The following is a 24,715-nucleotide window of genomic DNA, read 5'->3' as shown; positions in this document are numbered from 1 at the left end:
AGGGCTAGCTGGGCAAGGAAGGCTTTTAAGCACTGAAAGGTTTCCTGTGGAGGAATCTGAACTGCCCTGAGGCTTTTATTTGGCCCCTGTTGACTTTCCTAACTGCACAGCAGCTGGAAAGAGCGTTATCAAGCTCCACATCATCTCAGCTTGGTAACTTGTGGTCTTTGTGGCTTGAGTTATCATCTGTCAAAGGCCTTTCTGGTAAGTGATTCCAAGCAGTTCGTTTACATGTCTGTCCTATGTGATCTGATCTGCTTGTCACCCATTGCACTCCATGAAATTCTAGCATGCTTTCATGGAAAGGACATCCAGGAGAAAGAAAGACAGTGTATTTAATTAAAATAAAAAATCTGTTAGGAGCTAAGTTCATACCAGGCATTGATAATCGTCAAACACTTAAATAGATAATAATCATATACACAGCATCTATGTGAGTCGCAATAACATACTGTATCCCAGAAAGCTGTCATTTTTCCTCCACAAATATTATGTGAGTCAATTCTGATTATACAGCTTTAAATTAAATTTATGCAATGTATCTGGGAATAATAAGACATGTTCAGGATGAAAGCATTCTTTGAAAATAAAGAAAAATGTACATATTAGTGACAATTTACGTATCTCCAAAACTTTATTATGTTAAATTCCCATAGTCTATTCTGCATCATCTAACTTGTACAAAAACTTTTTTAAAGAAATAGACTCTTACAAATGTATTTCCAGTAGTTCTCCTTATATTCCAAAATAGTAATCCAATCCATGCACTTGGCTCCTTGCATTACTTAATGCTTTCCAGGAATTGTTTAATCCAGGAAAGAAGAATATCCAGTTCACTGATGGCTTTGTAGATTCCTTTGTTTCCAATCTGCAGATAAAGTGGAGATATAAAAGCAGAAATTTTTCACATTTTAAAAAACAGAGTACTCGGGGTGCCTGGGTGGCTCGGTCATTAAACATCTGCCTTCGGCTCAGGTCATGATCCCAGGGTCCTGGGATCGAGCCCCACATCAGGCTCCCTCCTCAGCGGGAGGTCAGCTTCTCCCTCTCCCACTCCCCCTGCTTGTGTTCCCTCTCTTGCTGTGTCTCTCTCTGTCAAATAAATAAATAATATCTTTAAAAAATAATAATAATAATAATAAAATAAATAAAAATAGAAAACAGAGTACTCAAAAACAATGACTTGAAATACTTACCCCATAAAATGTTCTTTTCATCCTGGTAATCATTTTCATCTCTCTAGCTGAGGAAGCACAGGAAATCTAATAAATCAACAGAAAACACAGATTATATTATTGAAGAGGCTCTAATAATACTTTCCCATCCATTCAGTAAACATTTATTGAGCAGGTATAATGTCCTGAGCATAGGTGTGCACTGGCAGGTAAATAATAGTTGGTTTCTGTCATCACAGAGGTTATAGTTTCATGGGAGAAGCAGGTAATCAATTTAAAAACAAAAAGTTACAAATTATAAATTACAATGAAATCTGTGTTTGTATTGCCTAGGGCTCTATGATAGGAATTTACAGGAATGACCTACTTTCAACGGGATGGTCAGAGAAGGCTCTTTCGAAGAATGACATTTAAATTGAGATCTGAAAAATGAGAAGGAGCCAGTTGTATGAGGAAGTGAAGAAAGGAAAGAGGGTGTTGGGGAGGATGCACAGGAGAGAAAAACTCAGGTAGAGGAGAAGGCGTGCAAAGGCCCTGAGGTGGAAAGACTTAGTGCTTCCCAGAAAATAAAAGAATGACAGCATGGCTAGGGCAATCTAAGCAGGGAGATGTAGGAAGCATGGAAGATGTGGGAACTGACAAGAAAAAATTCCCTTTTTGAAAAATCACCCTGTCTGCTATCTGCATTGCATAGTACAATATTCAGGTATTGATTGCCAGGAGAAAGGACCAGGAAATATTAGTTTCTACAAAAGGAGAAGGAGCAGGTTGACATTTTGAGAAGATGGGCAGTAGCCAGGCCAGGAGAAACTGCCAGCCTCCTTTGTGGAGGTGAATTTCCAGTCCCTATCTGAGCACAGAAATTGCTTAGAAATCAAGTGGGAGGACATTAACTTTGTCCTCTATTCACCCTCACATTTCTATAGGGTTCATTAGAGAAAATGGAAGAAAAAGGTGAAAATGTCTAATTTATCTCTTTAGTCTTTACTCACAGAAGCTTCGTGCTGGAAAAGACCAAGGAGATTGTATAGGCCAATTCTTCTCGATTTACAGAAAAGGAAGCCAAGGCCCAGTGGTTAAGTTACTTGCCGAAGGTGTCACGGAGGTCCTATCCTAGTGATAAAATAGGGCCGGGCACATCAACAAAGATAACAGTAAAAACTCACAAAATGGAAGCAGCTAAATTACAACATTTGTTGAAACAATCAAAACATGGCCAATGTCAACCAGCAGGTCCCTTGAGGCCAGAACACAAGGAGGAGGAGAGCAGGGAGAATGGGCAGCATGCAGGCTCCTTTCCTTATCAAGAGGAGACAACTGAAATGATTTGCCAGCTACATCCCAAATGCTGCTGTGGGACGTAAAGGTGGTGATGGTGTCACGACTGCCCAAATGGGAACTCTGCTTTTGGGTCAGACACCGCATAGGAAGGAAGAGATCCTTCTTGTCAAGCGGGTTTCCCTGAGTAAGCACAGAAGAGCTGCAGACACAGAACGTTCCGGTAAAGATCTGGTTTGCAGGATTTGCAAGCATGGCATTGGACTGCCCTGTGATAAAAGCCCTGAATTAAGAAGAGGACATTCCAACCCAGACCAGATGGAGGGAGGCTGAAACAGAGAGTGAGAGATCCCAGACAGTGGTAGCCAATGTCGGAGAGTACAGTCAGAAAGAATCTATTCATTCATTAAGCAAAAGTTGGTGAAGTGCCTATTGTGTGTCAGGCTTTAGTGCCAGACGCTAAAGACATGAAGACAAAAAAAAAGAGTAAATAGTAGTTGTGGATAGGAAAATCAAGGAAATACCAGATCAAGGTTAGAAGGTAAAAATTCAGCAGGTCCAGGACCTCTCTTCTTTATCCCAATTCCCCTTCAAGTGAAGACAAAAATACTGGGGAGATTGTTAGGGGAAAATAATAACAGTCAACAGTTATCACGCTAGCATTATGTAGCAGGCACTAATCTGAAGGCTTTGATTATATTCACGCACTCGGTCCTCCCAACAATCCTACAAGATAGGTGCTATTGTTATCCTCATTTTACAGATTAGGAAACTGAACACAGAAGTTAATATTCTGCCTATGTTCACACAGTAAGAGGAAGAGCTGAGATCTTAACCCAAATATTCAGACTCCTGAGTCTGTACTTAGAACCACTCTATTATACTGGAAAAAAAAAAAAAAAAAACAACCAGCATAACTTGGAAAAGATATTCTGACTAAGCCAGTCTCTTGTTGAAAACACTGAAAGTCCAGTTCCAAAGAGAGATTAGCTTAAAGATCTTTGCTCTGCATTACAGGAGGGAAATGCTGGAGATGGCTTTAAAGGGCTAAGCTGATTGGCAGAGAGAGAGACAGAGACAGAGATTTCAACTCGAAAATGGATGATGTGATAATAGAAGAAATTCCGTGTTTGTTGTGTGTGCATGTGTGCTTCTTCATCATTTGTTTTTCAGACTGGAACTACAAAAGGAAATTCTAGAAATAACCAAGTCTAGTCCAGCCAAGGTAGTAGCTATGGAAAGAATTTAGAGAAGTCTTCCCACTAATTTATAAATAGAGGGTTTGATTAGATGCTAATTCCTTCTAACCTGAAATCATCTAATATAAAAGTAGTTGGTCCAAATCTTGCAATTGGATGAAAGAGAACATCAAGAAAATCAATACTTGCTTAATTCCAAGGCACAACACCCAAGTTCTTAGATGCAGAGGATCAACTACAAAGCCCAGAAGCAAGTCAGATGGCATAGTATCAAGCATGCGTGTGCTAGGGTTTAAAGATTTAACACCGAAGAAGCCAAAGAAACCAACCAAATTCTGGACAGTACAGAAGTTAAGTATCATTAAGGCATTCCTGCTATGTCTCTGCCCAGAGAACGCCGACCTGCAGTTCATCCCACACCGGATGGGAAGGACAAGAAAGGCATCTGACTTCTCTCCATCTGAGGAGAGCAAGAAGAGTACAAAAGGAGAAAAGGAGGTTTGGCAAAACCACCACACCACCATCACCACAGCAACAGCAAAAACCACTTACAGGCGCGGGCGTGGCCACTAGGGTTGTGCTGGTTTACGGGATGCTTTCTGGTGTCTCGAGTTCCATTTACTGTAAATGATGTCCTACTAAAGATCCTGCAAGAAGGTTCTCCTTTTCCTCACTGTTGTAAACATGTCTACAGACCCAGAAGGACAGCCAGGTTTTACAGTCATAATTCAGATGACTTATCTCGGAAAGAGAAATTTCTAAAGGAATGATTTCCTTTACCTTCTATTTCAGTGTATAGTTGCATTTGCTGAAAGCAATGCACAACATAGGGTCAGCCGTTTTACTGTAGGAACGGCTGCATGATTTGACAGACTTGACCAAAGCAGATATGATCTAGACTCCAGGCCATTTGTCAATAGGACTAGAATAACTAGGACTCAAAGAAAAGTATGGGATAGTCATGGAGTAACTAACACCAGGCAACACTCTCAAGTTTATTTGAGAGAGAGAGAATGGGAGCATGGGGGGAGGGGCATATGGAGACAGAAGGGGAGAGAGTCTCCAGTAGACTCCCGATGAGCAAGGAGCCCCATGTGGGGCTCGATCCCTGGACCCTGAGACCATGACCTGAGCCGAAACCAAAAATCGGCTGCTTAACCGACTGAGCCACCCAGGCGTCCCGATTAATTTAATTTTTTAAAAAGTAGCCTGCAAGATAAAAATGGCCTTGGGGCACAAGGGATGGCTCACAATCTACTGAGACAGACAGTGATGCAAATACTATGTGATAAATATCGTAATTTAAAAAAAAAATACAATTTCTCTAAGACAGCAGAGGCAGCCTGACTGTGGGATCCCAGAAGGCTTCCAGAAGAAAAAAAACAATTAGTTGCACCTTGAAGGGTGAATAAGATAAAGTGGCAGGAGCAGGGAGAAGGGATAAGCAGAGGAAGCTCAGCGCTCCAGCCTGAAGCGAGTAGAGATGATTTGGACACCCTTCCGGTCTCAGCTAAAATGGCCAGAGTCAATGACGGGTGGTGTGGCCCTTAGCCTCCAGCCCTGCTTCATCTTCTCCTGAGGCCTGCTTCCTACACAGCACCCAGCAGAAGCTGAGACCAGCTGAACCTGGCTGGAAGCATTTTCAAGGAGTTCTCAAAGGACAGAGACTTTATCAGTCAGTTTTTGTTGTTCCAGCATCTGGAAGAGTGTTCAGCAAATACTAGATGCTCAATAAATATTCGTTGAATGAATGACTCAATGAATACAATGCAAGCACCAGCTTACACCTTCAGGGTTCACAAAGCCTATGGTTTAATAACAGAATGAATATCCTGGGCACTTGTGAGCATTTTGATTTGTTAAAAACAATTGGGCGAACAGATACAATCACAATTTTGTGACCCCCAATCTCCTCATGTTTTGAATAATCATACAAATCTGTACTGTGTGTCACAGCTAAAGCACAAATGGAAAATCCGTCTCCACTGATCATTCTGAGGAAATGAAAAATGTGTGTCAAGGACTAGACAGCTACCTGCAGTATAGTCCTGCAGAGAACTAATTGCTCCAAGTGTATTCTCAAATGAACAACCTCAAATTCTTTCTCTCAAGAGTTCTATTATGTTACATCTATCATAAACATATACAGCATTTTCACAACCTCTGGAAGAGTATAAAATCATACATATTGACCTCAGCATATGACTTCAGACTGGATTGAACCATCTCTTTTTGTTTTTTGTCTTCTTTTTTTGGTTTTGGTTTTGTTTTTAGTTGAACTTAATGGTTAACAGTTAACACAGTTCCTACTCTGGCCATGACCTTGGTTTCCTGAAACATTCTTTCCCCCAGAATGCAAATGATAGATAAGGGATTCAATTAAATATTAAATTAATTTAATTTTGTTGTATGATAGCAAATGTAGAGTTTTAAGCAAATCTTATTAATTAACTTTCTGCCGTTTTTTATGTGAGGTCTTACAAATACGATCTCAGGTGCATTTAAAATAACAGTTGAGAAAAGCATATCAGTGTAGCCCATTTTGAAAAAACTAAATGTCAGTTTGGCAAACGTTGAGCTTTAAGACATCAATACAACACTACTAAGACCAGAAAGGTTTATAGGAAACCTAGAAAGGAAATTTTTTAATTAGCGTAAGAAAGCATAATTAAATTTGTGTCCAAAGAGCTTGCATGAAAGGAGGGAAAATGACTAAACTATTAGCCAAATTCATAATCAGACATTTAATTTTAAAAAACAAATGACAGGTAGCCAATTCCTGAGTAAATATATATCAGAAGAGTTTACAAAACATTGTCTTATGTCTATAGTCTCCATAACTAATATAATCATCTGACATAGATTTGTGTGTATGATCTTGCTTACCTACAATAATCCTAGACCCTGATTCAACATTTCTTCATGTCCCAGTCATAGAAAAAACTAGAGTTTCCATACCTTAAATACAAACAGATACTAGGGTAGTATAACTTTATTGCAGATTTTTAAAAATTCTCAGTGTAACTGTTTATCAGAATGAGTCCATGCATGGAGTTTTATCATTTCACAGTTGATACAAATACCGAATCATTATGCTGCCCATCTGAAACTAATAAGATGTAATACATCAATCATATATCAATAAAAAGAGAATAAGTCCATGTAATTTAGCACATGGAAGGATAGAGCTGTGCCCCATAATTTTGATAGAAAAGTTATATATCACTAACCAAGGAGTAAACTCACCAACAAAGAGATTCTATAATATCATTAGAAAATATATTTATTCTAGGGGGCGGAGCAAGATGGCGGAGGAGTAGGAGACCTGACAGGTCTCAGGAATTCAGCTGAATAGGGATCAAACCATTCTGAACACCTACGAACTCAACAGGAGATGGAAGAAGAGAGTAGCAACAACTCTCTGAACAGAGAAGCGACCACCTACTGGAAGGTAGGACGTGCAGAGAAGTGAATCCGAGGCGATATTCGGGAGGATAGACAGCGGGGGAGGGGCCTCCACCGGCCGCTTCTGGCAAATGATAGAGCCGCGGAGCACAAAATCGGAACTTTTAGAAGTCGGCTCCGCTGAGGGACGTCGCTCCAGTGGCTAAGCGGGGGTAGAACCCTCGCGGGACAGTGGGGTCTCAGGACCCTTGGGGTCACAGAAAGACCGGGGGAGCCTGAGTGCGCCAGAGCTCCCAGGTATCAGAGCGGGGAAGCCGGCTGCAGAGACGGAGCCGAGGCGCGGGCTCTCAGCTCGGGGTGGCCATAAACTGTGATCTGCAGCCCAGTCGGGCCACTGCTCCTCCAGCAGGGACCCAACAAGCGGCAGATCCGGGGAGACTCCCCTTCCTCCTCCGGGAGGAGCGGCGCAGGAGTGCACCGCAGGGATCTGCTGGGTTTGGAGACTCCACACGGGGTCGGGGGCCAGAGATAGAAACGCTCGGTCACAGGCCGGGTGAGCACGGAGTGCGGCCGGAGACCGGGGACAAGGGAGTGACTGACTGCTTTTCTCTGGGGGCGCACTGAGGAGCGGGGCCCCAAGTTCTTGGCTCCTCCGGGCGGAGAGTGGGAGGCCACCATTTTCACCCTGGTCCTCCAAAGCTGTACAGAGAGCTTGGAGGAAACAAAAGCTCCTGAGAGCAAACCCAAGCAGCTTGCTTAGCCTGGACTGACAAGGGTGGGGCAATTCCGCCTCCGGCAAAGACATTTGGGAGCCACGGCAACAGGCCCCTCCCCCAGAAGATCAGCACGAACAGCCAGCAAGCCAAGACCAAGTTTACCTATCAAGGAGAATGGGAGAGCTCCAGCGCTAGGGGAATACTGCACATAGAATTCATGGTTTTTTTACCATGATTCATTAGTTTTTCAAACTTAATTTTTTAACTGTTTTTTTTTTATTTTTCTTTTTCCCTTTTTCAACCAACATCTTATCAATCCCTTTTTGACAAAAACATTTTCATTTTTCATTTTTAGAGTCATATTTTATCCCTTCATAGTAGTTACCCTTATTTTTGGCATATATATATATATATAAGTTGTTCTCTCTTTAAAATTTTGAGATACAGTTTCTTCTAACAGATCAAAATATACCCTAAATCACTAGTGTATGGCTTTGTTCTAGTCTCCTGCCTGATCACATTCTCTCCCTTTTTTTTTCTTTTTTTTTTAATTTTCTTCTTTCTTTTTTCGAACAATTTCTTATCAATTCCTTTTATAAAATCTTTTATAATTTTCATCTTTACAGTCATCTTCCATCCCTTCATTGTATCAACCCTTATTTTGTACATATATAAGTCTTTCTTTCTTTAAAATTTTAGGAGGCACGTTCTTCTAACAGACCAAAATACACCCAAAATCTAGTGTGTGGCACTGATCTATGCACTAGCCTGATCATATTTGATCATATTCTGTTTTTTTTTTGTTCTGTTTTTGTTGGTTTTTATCTTTTTCTTTTTCTTTTTTTCTCTTTTTCTCTCTTTCTTTTTTCTTTCTTTCCCTTTCTTTTCCCCTGGTTTCAGGTCTTTTCTGATTTGTTTAGAGTATATTTGCTGGGGACGTTGTTAACCTGTTAGCATTTTGTTCTCTCATTCATCTATTCTCCTCTGGACAAAATGACAAGACGAAAATAATCACCTCAGCAAAAAGAACAAGAGGTAGTACCGTCTGCCAGGGACGTACTCAATACGGACATTAGTACGATGTCGGACCTAGAGTTCAGAATCATGATTTTAAAGATACTAGCTGGGCTTGAAAAAAGCATGGGAGTTATTAGAGAAACCCTTCCTGGAGAAACAAAAGAACTAAAATCTAACCAAGTTGAAATCAAAAAGGCTATTAATGAGGTACAATAAAAAATGGGGGCACTAACTGCTAGGATAAATGAGGCAGAAGAGAGAATCAGTGAGATAGAAGACCAAATGATGGAAAATAAGCTGAGAAAAAGAGAGATAAACAACTACTGGATCACGAGGGCAGAATTCGAGAGATAAGCGATACGGTAAGACGAAACAACATTAGAATAATTGGGATCCCAGAAGAAGAAGAAAGAGAGAGAGAGGCAGAAGGTATATTGGAGCAAATTACAGCAGAGAACTTCCCTAATGTGGGGAAGGAAACAGGCATCAAAATCCAGGAGGCACAGAGAACCCCTCTCAAAATCAATAAAAATAGGTCAACACCCCGACATCTAATAGTAAAACTTATGAGTCTCAGAGACAAAGAGAAAATCTTCAAAGCAGCTCTGGAGAAGAGATATGTAACCTACAATGGTAGAAACATTAGATTGGCAACATACCTATCCACAGAGACCTGGCAGGCCAAAAAGGACTGGCATGATATCTTCAGAGAACTAAACGAGAAAAATATGCAGCCAAGAATACTATATCCAGCTAGACTGTCATTGAAAATTGAAGGAGAGATAAAAAGCTTCCAGGACAAACAAAAACTAAAGGAATTTGCAAACACGAAACCAGCCCTACAAGAAATATTGAAAGGGATCCTCTAAGCAAAGAGAGAGCCTAAAAGCAGCATAGACCAGAAAGTAACACAGACAATATACAGTAACAGTCACCTTACAGGCAATACAATGGCACTAAATTCATATCTTTCAATAGTTACCCTGAATGTAAATGGGCTCAATGCCCCAATCAAAAGACACAGGCTATCAGAATGGATTAAAAAACAAGACCCATCCATATGCTGTCTGCAAGGGACTCATTTTAGACCCAAAGACACCCCCAGATTGAAAGTGAGGGGGTGGAAAATGATTTACCATGCTAATGGACACCAAAAGAAAGCTGGGGTGGCAATCCTTATATCAGACAAATTAGATTTTAAAACAAAGACTGTAATAAGAGATGAGGAAGGACACTATATGCTACTTAAAGGGTCTATCCAACAAGAAGATCTAACAGTTGTAAATATCTATGCCCCTAACATGGGAGCAGCCAATTATATAAGGCAATTAATAACAAAAGCAAAGACACACATTGACAACAATACAATAATAGTGGGGGACTTTAACACCCCCCTGACTGAAATGGACAGATCATCTAAGCAAAAGATCAACAAGGAAATAAAGACTTTAAACGACACACTGGACCAAATGGACTTCACAGACATATTCAGAACATTCCATCCCAAAGCAACGGAATACACATTCTTCTCTAGTGCCTGTGGAACATTCTCCAGAATAGATCACATCCTAGGTCACAAATCAGGTCTCAAGCGGTACCAAAAGATTGGGATTATTCCCTGCATATTTTCAGACCACAGTGCTTTGAAACTAGACCTCAATCACAAGAGGAAAGTTGGAAAGAACTCAAATACATGGAGGCTAAAGAGCATCCTACTAAAGAATGAATGGGTTAACCAGGAAATTAAAGAAGAATTAAAAAAATTCATGGAAACCAATGAAAATGAAAACACAACTGTTCAAAATCTTTGGGATGCAGCAAAGGCAGTCCTGAGAGGAAAGGATATAGCAATACAAGCCTTTCTCAAGAAACAAGAAAGGTCTCAAGTACACAACATAACCCTACACCTAAAGGAGCTGGAGAAAAAACAGCAAATAAAGCCTACACCCAGCAGGAGAAGAGAAATAATAAAGATCAGAGCAGAAATCAATGAAATAGAAACCAAAAGAACATTAGAACAGATCCACGAAACTAGGAGCTGGTTCTTTGAAAGAATTAACAAAATTGATAAACCCCTGGCCAGACTTAGCAAAAAGAAAAGAGCAATGACCCAAATCAACAAAATCATGAATGAAAGAGGAGCGATCACAACCAACACCAAAGACATGAAAACAATTATAAGAACATATTATGAGCAACTCTATGCCAGCAAATTAGATAACCTGGAAGAAATGGATGCATTCCTAGAGATGTATCAACTACCAAAACTGAACCAGGAAGAAATAGAAAACCTAAACAGACCTATAACCACTAAGGAAATTGAAGCAGTCTTCAAAAACCTCCCAACAAACCAAAGCCCAGGGCCAGATGGCTTCCCAGGGGAATTCTACCAAACATTTCAAGAAGAATTAATACCTATTCTCCTGAAACTGTTCCAAAAAATAGAAATGGAAGGAAAACTTCCAAACTCATTTTATGAGGCCAGCATTACCTTGATCCCAAAACCAGACAAAGACCCCATCAAAAAGGAGAATTACAGACCAATATCCTTGATGAACATGGATGCAAAAATTCTCACCAAAATACTAGCCAATAGGATCCAACAGTACATTAAAAGGATTATTCACCATGACCAAGTGGGATTTATCCCTGGGCTGCAAGGTTGGTTCAACATCCGCAAATCAATCAACGTGATACAATATATTAACAAAAGAAGAAGAATCATAGGATCCTCTCAATAGATGCAGAAAAAGCATTTGACAAAGTACAGCATCCTTTCTTGATCAAAACTCTTCCGAGTATAGGGATAGAGGGTACATACCTCAATATCATAAAAGCCATCTATGAAAAACCTACAGCGAATATCATTCTCAATGGGGAAAAGCTGAGAGATTTCCCCCTAAGGTCAGGAACGCGGCAGGGATGTCCACTCTCACCACTGCTATTCAACATAGTATTAGAAGTCCTAGCCACAGCAATCAGACAACAAAAAGAAATCAAAGGAATCCAAATCAGCAAGGAGGAAGTCAAACTCTCACTCTTTGCAGATGATATGATACTGTATGTGGAAAACCAAAAAGACTCCACCCCAAAACTGCTAGAACTCATACAGGAATTCAGTAAAGTGGCAGGATATAAAATCAATGCACAGAAATCAGTGGCATTCCTATACACCAACAACAAGACAGAAGAGAGACAAATTAAGGAGTCGATCCCATTTACAATTGCACCCAAAACCATAAGATACCTAGGAATAAATCTAACCAAAGAGGCAAAGGATCTGTACTCAGAAAACTACAAAATACTCAGGAAAGAAATTGAAGAAGACACAAAGAAATGGAAAAACGTTCCCTGCTCATGGATTGGAAGAACAAACATTGTGAAGATGTCAATGCTACCTAGAGCAATCTACACATTCAATGCAATCCCCATCAAAATACCATCCACTTTTTTCAAGGAAATGGAACAAATAATCCTAAAATTTGTATGGAACCAGAAGAGACCCCGAATAGCCAGAGGAATGTTGAAAAAGAAAAGTAAAGCTGGCGGCATCACAATTCCGGACTTCCAGCTCTATTACAAAGCTGTCACCATCAAGACAGTATGGTACTGGCACAAAAACAGACACATAGATCAATGGAACAGAATCGAGAGCCCAGAAATGGACCCTCAACTCTATGGTCAACTCATCTTTGACAAAGCAGGAAAGAATGTCCAATGGAAAAAAGACAGTCTCTTCAACAAATGGTGTTGGGAAAATTGGACAGCCACATGCAGAAGAATGAAACTGGACCATTTCCTTACACCACACACAAAAATAGACTCCAAATGGTTGAAAGACCTAAACGTGAAACAGAAGTCCATCAAAATCCTAAAGGAGAACACAGGCAGCAACCTCTTCCACCTCAGCCGCAGCAACTTCTTCCTAGAAATATCGCCAAAGTCAAGGGAAGCGAGGGCAAAAATGAACTATTGGGATTTCATCAAGATAAAAAGCTTTTGCACAGCAAAAGAAACAGTCCACAAAACCAAAAGACAACCGACAGAATGGGAGAAAATATTTGCAAATGACATATCAGATAAAGGGCTAGTATCCAAAATCTTATAAAGAACTTATCAAACTCAACACCCAAAGAACAAATAATCCAATCAAGAAATGGGCAGAAGACAGGAACAGACATTTTTCCAAAGAAGACATCCAAATGGCCAACAGCCACATGAAAAAGGGCTCAACATCGCTCGGCATCAGGGAAATCCAAATCAAAACCTCAATGAGATACCACCTCACACCCGTCAGAATGGCTAAAATTAACAAGTCAGGAAACGACAGATGTTGGCGGGGATGCGGAGAAAGGGGAACCCTCCTACACTGTTGGTGGGAATGCAAGTTGGTGCAACCACTCTGGAAAACAGTATGGAGGTTCCTCAAACAGTTGAAAATAAGAGCTACCATACGATCCAGCAATTGCACTACTGGGTATTTACCACAAAGATACAAATGTAAGGATCTGAAGGGGTACATGCACCCCAATGTTTATAGCAGCAATGTCTACAATAGCCAAACTGTGGAAAGAGCCAAGATGTCCATCAACAGATGAATGGATAAAGAAGAAGTGGTATATATACACAATGGGCTATTATGCAGCCATCAAAAGGAATGAGATCTTGCCATTTGCAACAACGTGGATGGAACTGGAGGGTGTTATGCTGAGTGAAATAAGTCAATCAGAGAAAGACATGTATCTTATGACCTCACTGATACGAGGAATTCTTAATCTCAGGAAACAAACTGAGGGTTGCTGGAGTGGTGGGGGGTGTGGGAGGGATGGGGTGGCTGGGTGATAGACATTGGGGAGGGTATGTGCTATGGCAAGTGCTGTGAATTGTGCAAGACTGTTGAATCACAGTTCTGTACTTCTGAAACAAATAAGGCAATATATGTTAAGAAAAAAAAAAGAAGAAGATAGCAGGAGGGGAAGAATGAAGGGGGGGAATCGGAGGGGGAGACCAACCATGAGAGACAATGGGCTCTGAAAAACAAACGGAGGGTTCCAGAGGGGAGGGGGGTGGGAGGATGGGTTAGCCTGGTGATGGGTATTAAAGAGGGCACGTTCTGCATGGAGCACTGGGTGTTATGCACAAACAATGAATCATGGAACACTACATCCAACACTAATGATGTAATGTATGGTAATTAACATAATAATAAAAAATTTAAAAAAAGAAAATATATTTATTCTATATGATCATTAGAAAATATATATTACCAAATATATTGGTTTAAATATATTTATTTAATATTTTTAATTATTCAAAATTCAATTACATTGAATAATATATTCAATTATTAAAAAATGATCTCTTTAAAGATTACTGTAAATTATACATATTACGCAAGTTAACACTAACGTTGGCACTGAAAAGGAATCTGTTGTTTAGGTGAGCCACTCCTTTGGAAATTGTTGAGAAAGTATAATTGGAAGAAAATTAGTGTTCTGTGTAAAGAAAGCGATAAGAAAAGACACTAACAATTTTATGGAACAACTACATGCTATGAACTTTGGTATATTATCTCATTTAATTCTTCCAACAACCACAAGATGAAATTATTGGTATTGTTGAAGACAGGTTTTGGACTTTGCACTTAATGAGAGAATAACACAGGGTTGGTCTCACTTCCTAATTCTGGTTTTATTACTTCAATCAATTGCAATTAAAAACCTGAAATTGGGGCACCTGGGATCAAGCCCCACATCAGGCTCCCTGCTCAGCGGGAAACCTACTTCTTCCTCTCCCACTCCCCCTGCTTGTGTTCCCTCTCTCACTGTGTCTCTCTGTAAAATAAATGAATAAAATCTTAAAAAAAAACAAAAAACTGAAATTACCAGGATAAAGAATTGGCAACGCTTCATAAGTTGGTAAGTTAGTTGCCCTTGGGTATACAAATTACTTATTGAACACACTACAAGAAATCGAGACACCAATACTCTATTTGCCAACACTTACCAGACTTTGAAATTAAATACATACAATAAATATAGGGGTGCCTGGGTGGCTCAGTTGGTTAAGCGACTGCCTTTGGCTCAGGTCATGATCCTGGAGTCCCAGGATCAAGTCCCGCATCGGGCTCCCTGCTCAGCAGGGAGTCTGATTCTCCCTCTGACCCTCCCCCCTCTCATGCTCTCTCTATCTCATTCTCTCTCTCAAATAAATAAATAAAATCTTAAAAAAATACATACAATAAATATAAAGAAATGTATCTAATCACCATTACTATTCAAGCTCTCAAAATGTTAATTAAAGTAGATCATGAAATCTCAAAAACGAATGGAATTTTTTTTCAGTTTCAATTTGGATCACTAGCAATTAGGCAAATTATTTTGTAAATTCAACTAAGCAACTATTAAGTTCCTTTTTAAGTCTGAGAGTATTTGAGTTCTATAAGAATCTTTAATGTGTTTTTTACATATACATAGGTCAACTATCCAAATACTATGGCTAGCAAAGATCATAAAAATAAAAGTGTTTACATCACCCATAACTTATTTCCTTTGAACAATTATACCATCTTAATCACCCAAATCAGACTATTTTAATATATAATATTTTATTAGGTACTGCAAAATGCCTAGAATGTTACCAAAAACAAGAAGATGACATTCAAATACAATGGTACTGGAATTCCAGACCGAATGGTCAACCATGATAATTATCATGGTGCTGTCTCTTGGGAGTGGCTCAATAAGATGGCAGTCTTAGTGGACTTACAAAGAATCCCAAAAGGCAGGAAGCTTGTAGAAATCAGAAAGATTCCTCAAAAATGAAAAATAATACAAGTCCATGAGTTAATAACAACACTAAGACAAAATAACTACTCATTGATCACCTTGGAAGAATGTTAGAAAAGCAATTCCTTATATTGAAAACTGGTAAAGAAAAAGAATTAACTACTTGTGCTTTTTTATATGATCAATTTCTCAGGACAGCCAAGTAGTAAGGGGTAAGTTCTATTTATGGAATTACCCCACTTATAAATAAAGAAGGTATAATAGAATTTGTAAAGTATCAGTTTGCAATGCCTTATGAATAAATAGATCTAGATAATAATTAATGACTGCTAACATGATAAACCTAAATGCCATATACTATGTACCTCTGATGAAAAATACACGACACTACACGTGAAGTGATTCAGCCAAAATATCAAGCCTGAATTTGATCAAGAATCTATGCATAATTACCAATGTATGGAAAATAAAAGAAAAATATTAAATGAATCTATGAAAATTCAATCATCAAAATACAGACTATGAGAAACTTTGTAAGGCAAATGACCCAATACCTTTAACAAATAAACTGCAAGAAGAAGGAAGAAGAGGAGAAAAGAAAAAAACCTGAAAGAATTCATCCCCAATAGAACCATACTACAAGATATGTTAAAGGAAATCCTTCAAAGAAAAGGAAAATAATGCCAGATAGAAACCTGGTCCTACACAAAAGAATGAAGAGTCTCAAAAATGGCAAAACACAAAGAGCTATAACTAACTATTAAGTTAACAAAAGGGATAAAATGAAATCATTTTAAAAATCAATCAAGAAGTCAGAAAAAGAGGAAAATGGAACGAAGAACAGGCTGGGTAAACAGAAGACAAGCAGGGTGGTAGACTTAACTCCAACCATATTAAAATCCAATCACTTAAAACTAAATGGCTTAAACCGATGAATAAAAAGATAGAGTAGATAAATACACACACAACATAAATATGTGTTGCCTATAAGAAATCCATTGTAACTAAAAGGCACAAATAAGTGTAAAAGGACAGAGAAATACATCATGCTAATACTAATCAAAAGAAAGCTGAAGTGGTTCTATTTATATCAGAAAAAGTAGGTTTCAGAACAAAGAGTATTATAAAGGACAATAGGGTACTTTTATAAAATAAAAGGGTCAATTCATCAAGATAACATTGCAGTCATAAATATTTATGCACCTAATAGCAGAATTTCAAAATACATGAACTTCTACCATGAATACTGATAGAGCTTCAAGGAGAAACAGAAGAAGCCACAATTAATGTCAGAGATGTCAGTAATTGATAAAATAAGTAGAAAGAAAATCAGCAAAGATATAGAAAAATTGAAAAACAGTAACCATCAATTGATCTACTGGATATTTCTAGAAAACCCCACCCAACAGCAAGACAGCTATTCTTTTCAAATACACAAAGAACTTTTACCAAAATTAACCAAATTCTGGGCCACAAAACATGGCTCAACAAATACAAGAGGATTTGAGTCATATAAAGGATGCTCTCTGACCAAAATAAAATCAAATTAGAAATCAAAATCAAAAAGGCATCTGGAACAATTCCCAAATATACAGACACTGAATGACACCCTTCCAAATAACCGATGGATCAAAGAAGAAATCAAAAAGGAAATTAGAAAGTATTTCAAAGTGAATGAAAATAAAGCACAACATATCAAAGATTGTGGGACGTAGCTCAAGTTGTACCAAAAGGGAAATTTATAACGCTAAATTCCTGTACTGAAAAGATTAAAAAAAAAACAAAACCTCAAACTGATAACCTCAGCTTCCACCTTAAGAAAACACTGAAAGATCTCAAGTTAGTGACCCAAGCTTTCAATGTAAGAAACCAGAAAGAAAAGAGTAGATTAAACTCAAATGTAGCAGAAGGAAGGAATAATAAAGTTCAGAATGGAAATCAGGGAAATCGAAACAGAAAATAATAGAGAAAATCAATTAAACTAAAAACTGGCTCTTTGAGAAATCAATAAAATTGATGAATTTCAATAAAATTTCAGAAAAAAAGGGTGAAGACAAAAAATACCAATATTGAGAATGAGAGAAGTGACATCATTCTATACTATACAAAACATTAAAAAGATAGTGAGGAAATAGCGTAAATAACTTGGTGGCTAAGATTTGGTAGATCTGATGAAATGAATAATCATTGAAAAACTATCAAAGCTCACTCAAGAAGAAATTGATAACCTGAATAGCCTTGCATCTATTAAAAAAATAGAATATTTAGCTTAAAATCTTCCCATAAAGAAAACTCTAGGGGCGCCTGGGTGGCTCAGTTGGTTAAGTAACTGCCTTCGGCTCAGGTCATGATCCTGGAGTCCTTGGATGGAGTCCCACATCAAGCTCCTGGCTCAGCGGGGAGCCTGCTTCTCCCTCTGACCCTCTCCCCTCTCCTGCTGTTTCTCACTCTCTCTCTCTCTCTCTCTCTCTCAAATAAATAAAATCTTTAAAAAAAAGAACTCTAGGCAAAAATGGCATCACTGGACCATTGGCTTCAAAAATGGCTTCAAAGGACCAATTCTATGCACTCCTTCCAGAAAATTCAAGGGGAGAGAATACTTTCCAACTTACTTAATGAGACCAGCATTATACTAATTCCAAAAATGAGACAATGATATTACAAGTCAAGAAAACTACAGACCAATGTCCCTCATAAATGTAGATGCAAAAATTGTTAACAAAATTTTAGCAAACTGAACCTAACAATACATGATAGGGATAACACTTTATTACCAGCTAGAGTGCATCCCAGAAATCCAAAGTTGGTTTAACTTTGAAAATCAATGTAATTTGTATCAATTGTTTAAAAAATAAAAATCACATGATCATCCCAATAGATGCAAAAAGGCATTGACCTAAATGTGAAACCTAAAACTAGAAAAATTCTAGATGAAAACATAGTAAAAATTCTTTGTGACCTTGTATTAAATATAGATTTCTTAAATATGGCACAAAAGGTATGATTTTATGATTCACTGAAGAAAAAATTGATAAACTGGACATCATCAAAATGTAAAATGTCAGAGCACCTGGGTGGCTTAGTCAGTTAAGCATCTGCCTTCCGCTCAGGTCATGATCTCAGTGTCTGTGATCAAGCCCCACATCGAGCTCACTGCTTCTCCTTCCCCCTCTGCCTGCCCCCCCCCCAGCTCGAACTGGCTCTCTCTCTCTCTCTTTCTTGCTCTCTCTCAAATAAATAAAAATAAAACTTTTTAAAAAATGTAAAATGGGGGCACCCAGGTGACTCAGTCATTAGGCATCTGCCTTCAGCTCAGGTCATAATCCCAGGGTCCTGGGATCAAGCCCCACGTCGGGCTCCCTGCTCAGCGGAAAGCCTGCTTCTCCCTCTGCCACTCCCCCTGCTTGTGTTGCCTCTCTCGCTGTGTCTCTCTCTGTCAAATAAATAAAAAAATAAAATCTTAAAAAATAAAATTAAAAAAATGTAAAATGTCTTCTCTTCAAAAGACACTTTTGAAATAATGAGAAGATGTCATAGGCCAGGAGAAAATATTTGCAAATTATGTATCTGATCAAAGATTTGCATGCACAATATATTTTAAGACACACATACTCAAAACTCAGTAAGAAAATAACCAAACTAATTTTTTTTTCCACAGGCAAAATATCCAAACAGACACTTCACCAAAGAAGATACATTGTTGGTAAACAGGCAAATCAAGAGATGCTCAACCCTAGTAATGAGGAGATGCAAATTGAAAACACAATGTGATACCACTACCCTCCACCTACACTGGCTGGCATCAGTAAACATTGACTATACCACGTGATAGCAAGGATACTGAGCTCTCGCACACTCCTGGTGAAAAATGTAAAATGGTACAAACCGCTTTGGAAAACAATTTGGCCATCTTGTACAAAATGTACACCCGACCTATAGTCCATCTATTCCATTCCTAGGTATTACCCGAGAGAAATGAGAATATCTGTCCAAAAACTTGTACATGAGTATTCATAACAGCTTTATTTGTGATAGCCAAAAACTGGGAAGAGATAACCACCAGTAGGTGAACAGATAAATAAATTGTAGTATATCATTATAGTGGAATACTACTTGGCAATAAAAAAGGAATACATTATTGATACCCTCAATAACATGAGTGAATCAAAATAGTTATGCTAGGTGGAAAAAACAGACATAAAAGAGTATAATTCATACACCATTTACATTAAATTCTAGGATATGGAAACAAATCTATAGTGACAAAAGGCACTGTCCCTGGGGACAGTGAGACGGGGCAGAGAGGGAGGGGATCACAAAGGGGCACAAAGAAACTTTGGGGACTGACGGCTATGTTCATTGTCTTAATTGTGGTGATGGCTTCAGAAGTGCATACGTACGTCAAAACTACCAAATCATACACTTTAAACATGTTCAGTTAATTGTGTATCAACTATATCTCAGTACTGTTAAGAAACACATCATAAATAGTAAACAGACACAAAAATATAGATGGAAAATGTATGTACTAGTTTTATGATTACGCTGATGCATGGGACTCTGAAACTTTGAGCAGGTCTAAAGCAACTTGTTTACCTTCCTCCACGCTTCCTCTTTCTATACTGTTAATGAACGACCCCCCCTCCCCCTCAGCCCCCCAAGAAAGAACCTTTGCCTCATCCCAGACTCTCCTCTCCTCCTCAGACTCTCGCCCTTGACACTAGAGCGCCACCACTCTACTCCAGGCACATTATTGTTTCCTCTCATTGTTTTTTCTCCCTCAAGCCTCACCCCCCAGCTACACCCCTCTACCGTCACCAAAGAGGTCTTTCGGAAACATAGAGAATTGATCATGCCATGCCCTTCAGTGGCTTTACATTCTCTTCAGGATACAGTCCTTCTCCGTGGCTAGAGCTGTCATGCCTTACTCAGCCAGGCCCTTACCAGCGTCTCCTGGCTAAAAGTCTACCAACCAGCCTCCTCTTCCCATTCCCCAAGCCACTTCACATTCCCACTCTACTACTTGCAGCTTCCTGAATAGGGTGTGTCGTGTCATACCATCAAGCCTTTATTCAAGCTTCTCCCCTGCGGTTCCTGCCCCTCCAGAGAGTAGGGACCAAATCATACTGGCCTTTCTCACTCAGCACAGACCTGGAAAATACCGAAGCAGGCTACCCTGCTGTAAGGCAGCTTGCAAAAAGTCAATTTACAAAACTGACTCGTTTCTTTTCACCATTTCGTTTCAGGTGATTAGGTTTTCGTTTGTCTTCACAACACCATTTTCAGGAAAGCTCGATTTTGTCTGTTTCGCTTCCCTTTTTTATTCATGAGAAGATATTCGTAAGAAGAAATCATTCACTGACGAGAGCAGATGCTCAGTAAGTTTATATTAAACAGATACCTGCTTCTGTTATCAAAAATGCAAAATTATGATTGGCCAAAAGAGTAAACGCAAGACAAGCATCTATTTCCCTAGAACAATGTCTGAGAAGGCTTTCCAAAGCTCAGGCTCATCCTCTGGTTTTCTTTTTCAGTTTCACAGAAGTGTTTACTTTACCCCAGGGCATAAACTCCACAGTTTGTGAAACAAATTAACTGGAGCTAGCAACGGTTGGCTTCAGGTGGGAGAAAGTAAGAAGGAAAGCCCCGAATTAGGTGGGCGCTTGGGGAGGTTGATTGGATGTGTGCTCGTATGTGGCCACAAGGGGGTGCCAGCCACCTTGGTAAGCAGCCAAACCTGCGTGAGAGGCGCCCCGCTGCTCCCATCCGCCGTGTGGCCCACGTCCCTGAAAGATTATCTCTATGGACAGAAGCGTCTTGATTGACAGGTCTCTTCAGGGAAACAACAACTCCAAAAACAACTCAAATATACAACTAGATAGTTGTATATTTTCTAAGTGTTTCCCGTAGAACATTGCTTGGTTTCGCTTACAGCTATCATTACGTGTTCTCTAGCTATTTGAGGCGAGGAAACCGAATTGATGGGAAAACAGACATGGCTTAGGGGTTCCAGATGTCCAGATACGCTACAGTATCAGGCAAGGATTTATTCTAGTGCCTCACCATCAACTTCATTTGAAATAACATTAAATTAAATCGGATAGCTAAAACAATGAATAGCACCTACACAGAGGAACCAGGGTTAAAACAAACAAACAAACAAACAAAAAAGGAGAGAAACAGAATTCACTTAAAAAAACAAAACAAACAAAAACAAAAAGACAAACAAAACCAGGCTGAAAAGGATCCCTGTCACCAGACACTGAAATTCAGGGAGCAGCTGGCTTGTTCTTTTAGACTCACTCTAGCCTATAGTGACTGACTTACATCGCATTATTTCCCCTATATCAAGTCCTTCAAGGGATATTCTCTTTCTCTTCAAATCTTTCAGCGGTGAAAATGCTCTTACTGGAGGGTAATAACAACTTAATAAGTTTTGGGGGAAATGAAATATAAAATTATATGATAATTCAGCTTAAATTTAAGAGACTCTACTACTTACTGTCTTTTTTTAAAGATTTTATTTATTTATTTATTTGAGATAGAGGGAGAGAGAGCGAGGGGGAGAATGATAGAGCGAGATGACGAGCAGAGGGGGAAAGGTAGAGGGAGAAGCAGACTCCCCACTCAGCAGGGAGCCCAATGAGGTGGGGCTCGATCCAAGGACCCTGGGATCATCATGCCTGAGCTGAAGGCAGACACTTAACTGATTGAGCCACCCAGGCACCCTACTATTCACTGTCTTAATAAGATGACCTCATAGGTCAAGATAGAAAAAGCCAAAGATAAGTCTAAGTTTCTTTCCCCGAGTTTAGGCAAGGGAACTGGCCCAGAGCATTCTCTCTCTTCTACAGAGGTACTGGTTTGTAATTCTTCTCACTGCACTTATTTGAATGGAATAGGAGAGTTTATGAAACACCATGCAACCCAAGTCTCAAACAAGGACATAACTTAAATACAAACTAACCAAAGAAAAGGAGAAGGAGTGTAAATTCTTTACCTAACTGATCAACTCACCCACATAAAATGCCACTGTACTGTGATCTGCAACTCGAGATCCTGAGCACTTTTATGGACCACGAGGAAAAGACATCCTAGCTCTTAAGAAATAAAAATCCGAACCATGAGAGACTATGGACTCTGAGAAACAAACTGAGGGTTCTAGAGGGGAGGGGGTGGGGGGATGGGTTAGCCTGGTGATGGGTATTAAGGAGGGCACGTACTAAACTAGGTGTTATACGCAATGAATCATGGAACACTACATCAAAAACTAATGAAGTACTGTATGGTGATTAACATAACATAAAAAAAAAAGAAATAAAAATCTGCCTCTAACTGCCCAGAGTTTAAGTCTCAATGACCATAATACCCCAGGGTAGGGAGCTTGTCTCCACCTGGCAACCCAAGGACCGCCATAATCATCACTGCTCCACCGTCTCACCTCCTGCAAGGTGCAAGCACAAGAGGCTGGGAAGGCATCGTTGGAACCCGAACAAGATCACAGAAAAGATCCACCATTCCCCACAGAGGCAAGTCAACTACTATTGCACTCATCCTGGTTTAATTGTTTTGCTTTGTTTTGTTTCATTTTTCTGCACTGGTCTTTATTACTGTGGATGTTTATACAGAAGTTTGGTCACTTTTACCTTCCTAATGAATTCCCCATTGTTTATGGTGACCGTGACTATACCACAGCATCACATAATTTAAGTACCAAAGAAGACATACCGCCCTTTTTTAAAGTTTTTAAACTTTTGACTGAGACTATGCCTCAAAAAGGACATAACTATTTTAAAAAATTAGATAAATAACTAAGAAAAAAGTAATCTAACAGCCCTCATCAATATGAGTAGGAAAGAAAGAAAGAAAGAGCGAGCCTAGAATAGTGTCTGGCAAACTTAAGAAATATTTATTAAGTAAGCGAATGAATCTCTTGGGAGATGGTAAGTAAATAGACATTGAGGATCATTCTGTGTCATTTTAGACCTTCAACATGTCTGAGGTGCCACTCTGTAAGAAATAATAAACAGAGTGGCATTATGAGTTATACATGCTTATTCAGTGCTGGTTCACTGACGATAAACTGTCCGTTTGGACCACAAGCAAACAATTTGAAAAGCCCCGTTTACTCACCCTTCGGTGTGGAGACAGCGCCCCGTTTACTCACCCTTCGGTGTGGAGACAGCTTCCTACATGCTGGTTTCTAGGTAGGTTTCTAGGCTCAAACTCACCGTGTTTGCTGTGCATACTTACACAGCGGCTCAACTGCTGCCTAAGGCTATGAAGTTCTTCCACAAAATGTATTTCCCTGCAGACTTGTAACTGGAGTTGACCAAAAACATCTTCCATGAAGAAGGACAGAAGCTGTTCTTGGAATCTGCAGTTTTTCTGTAAATGACATATAAGAAATTGCCTAAGGTAAAGCACCAGTAACTTTTGTAAAATGTCGCTGAAATACCCGCCTGATTATTACTTAATGACCATCTGGAAAAATTAAAATGCAGGGGAGAAAGGATCAAGCAAGTAGAAAAACGAAAAAGACATAAACCCTCTGGCTTACCATAAATAGCTTTTTTGTTTTCTTTTTTAATAATCGTATATTTTTTATGTGGTCTTCCTACAATAAAACAAAGAGAACTAAGTTTCATCCAGAATGACAAATGTCTTTTTGGCCATCATTTTAAGCAGAGCCCAATACTTACTGGAATTGTTGCTTTGAGCCATGCTGCCTTGACGTACAGTGTGTCAACAGCTTGGGACAGTGTTCCCCTTGGGTAACAACCTTTCGCGGAGGAAGATGGTTTGTGCTTGGCAATGGCAAGAGACAGAGCAACAAACAGCAACCCAGACCTCCAAATGCAATCCACCTGCATTTCCCTCCACCCCACTCTGGGCTCGTGTCACTGTGGCAGCCAGAGAGTTTCTTGTGCTGGTGAGATGGTCGGATAACCTACTTACTTGAGCTCTCAAGGTCACCTCTCCGATGAGATGCTGTGGTAGATAACTTACAGTGTACACAGAGGAAGATCACTTTGGTTGTTCTGTTTTTTTAGAGCTTGCTTCATAACCAAAACTACTTTGACCACACCATCTATGACGTTTAGAAAAAGCTCAAGCTTACTGGTAAAGGTTGGGGC

General features: G+C 39.4%; 1 protein-coding gene across 1 annotated transcript; it reads right to left on the bottom strand.

Moving 5' to 3' along the window:
• Positions 1 to 658: 658 nt before the first annotated feature.
• IL26 (interleukin 26) lies at positions 659 to 24,451 on the bottom strand. The gene is made up of 5 exons (XM_027591787.1): positions 24,281 to 24,451; positions 24,139 to 24,195; positions 23,832 to 23,966; positions 1,197 to 1,262; positions 659 to 868 (listed from the first exon to the last, which is right to left on the bottom strand). The coding sequence occupies exons 1-5, from the start codon at positions 24,449 to 24,451 to the stop codon at positions 782 to 784; spliced, it is 516 nt and encodes a 171-aa protein (XP_027447588.1). The 3' UTR covers positions 659 to 781.
• Positions 24,452 to 24,715: the final 264 nt, after the last annotated feature.

This window comes from Zalophus californianus, chromosome 9 (genome assembly GCF_009762305.2).
Source record: "Zalophus californianus isolate mZalCal1 chromosome 9, mZalCal1.pri.v2, whole genome shotgun sequence".
NCBI lineage: Eukaryota > Metazoa > Chordata > Mammalia > Carnivora > Otariidae > Zalophus > Zalophus californianus.
This window is presented reverse-complemented; position numbering and strand designations above follow the sequence as displayed.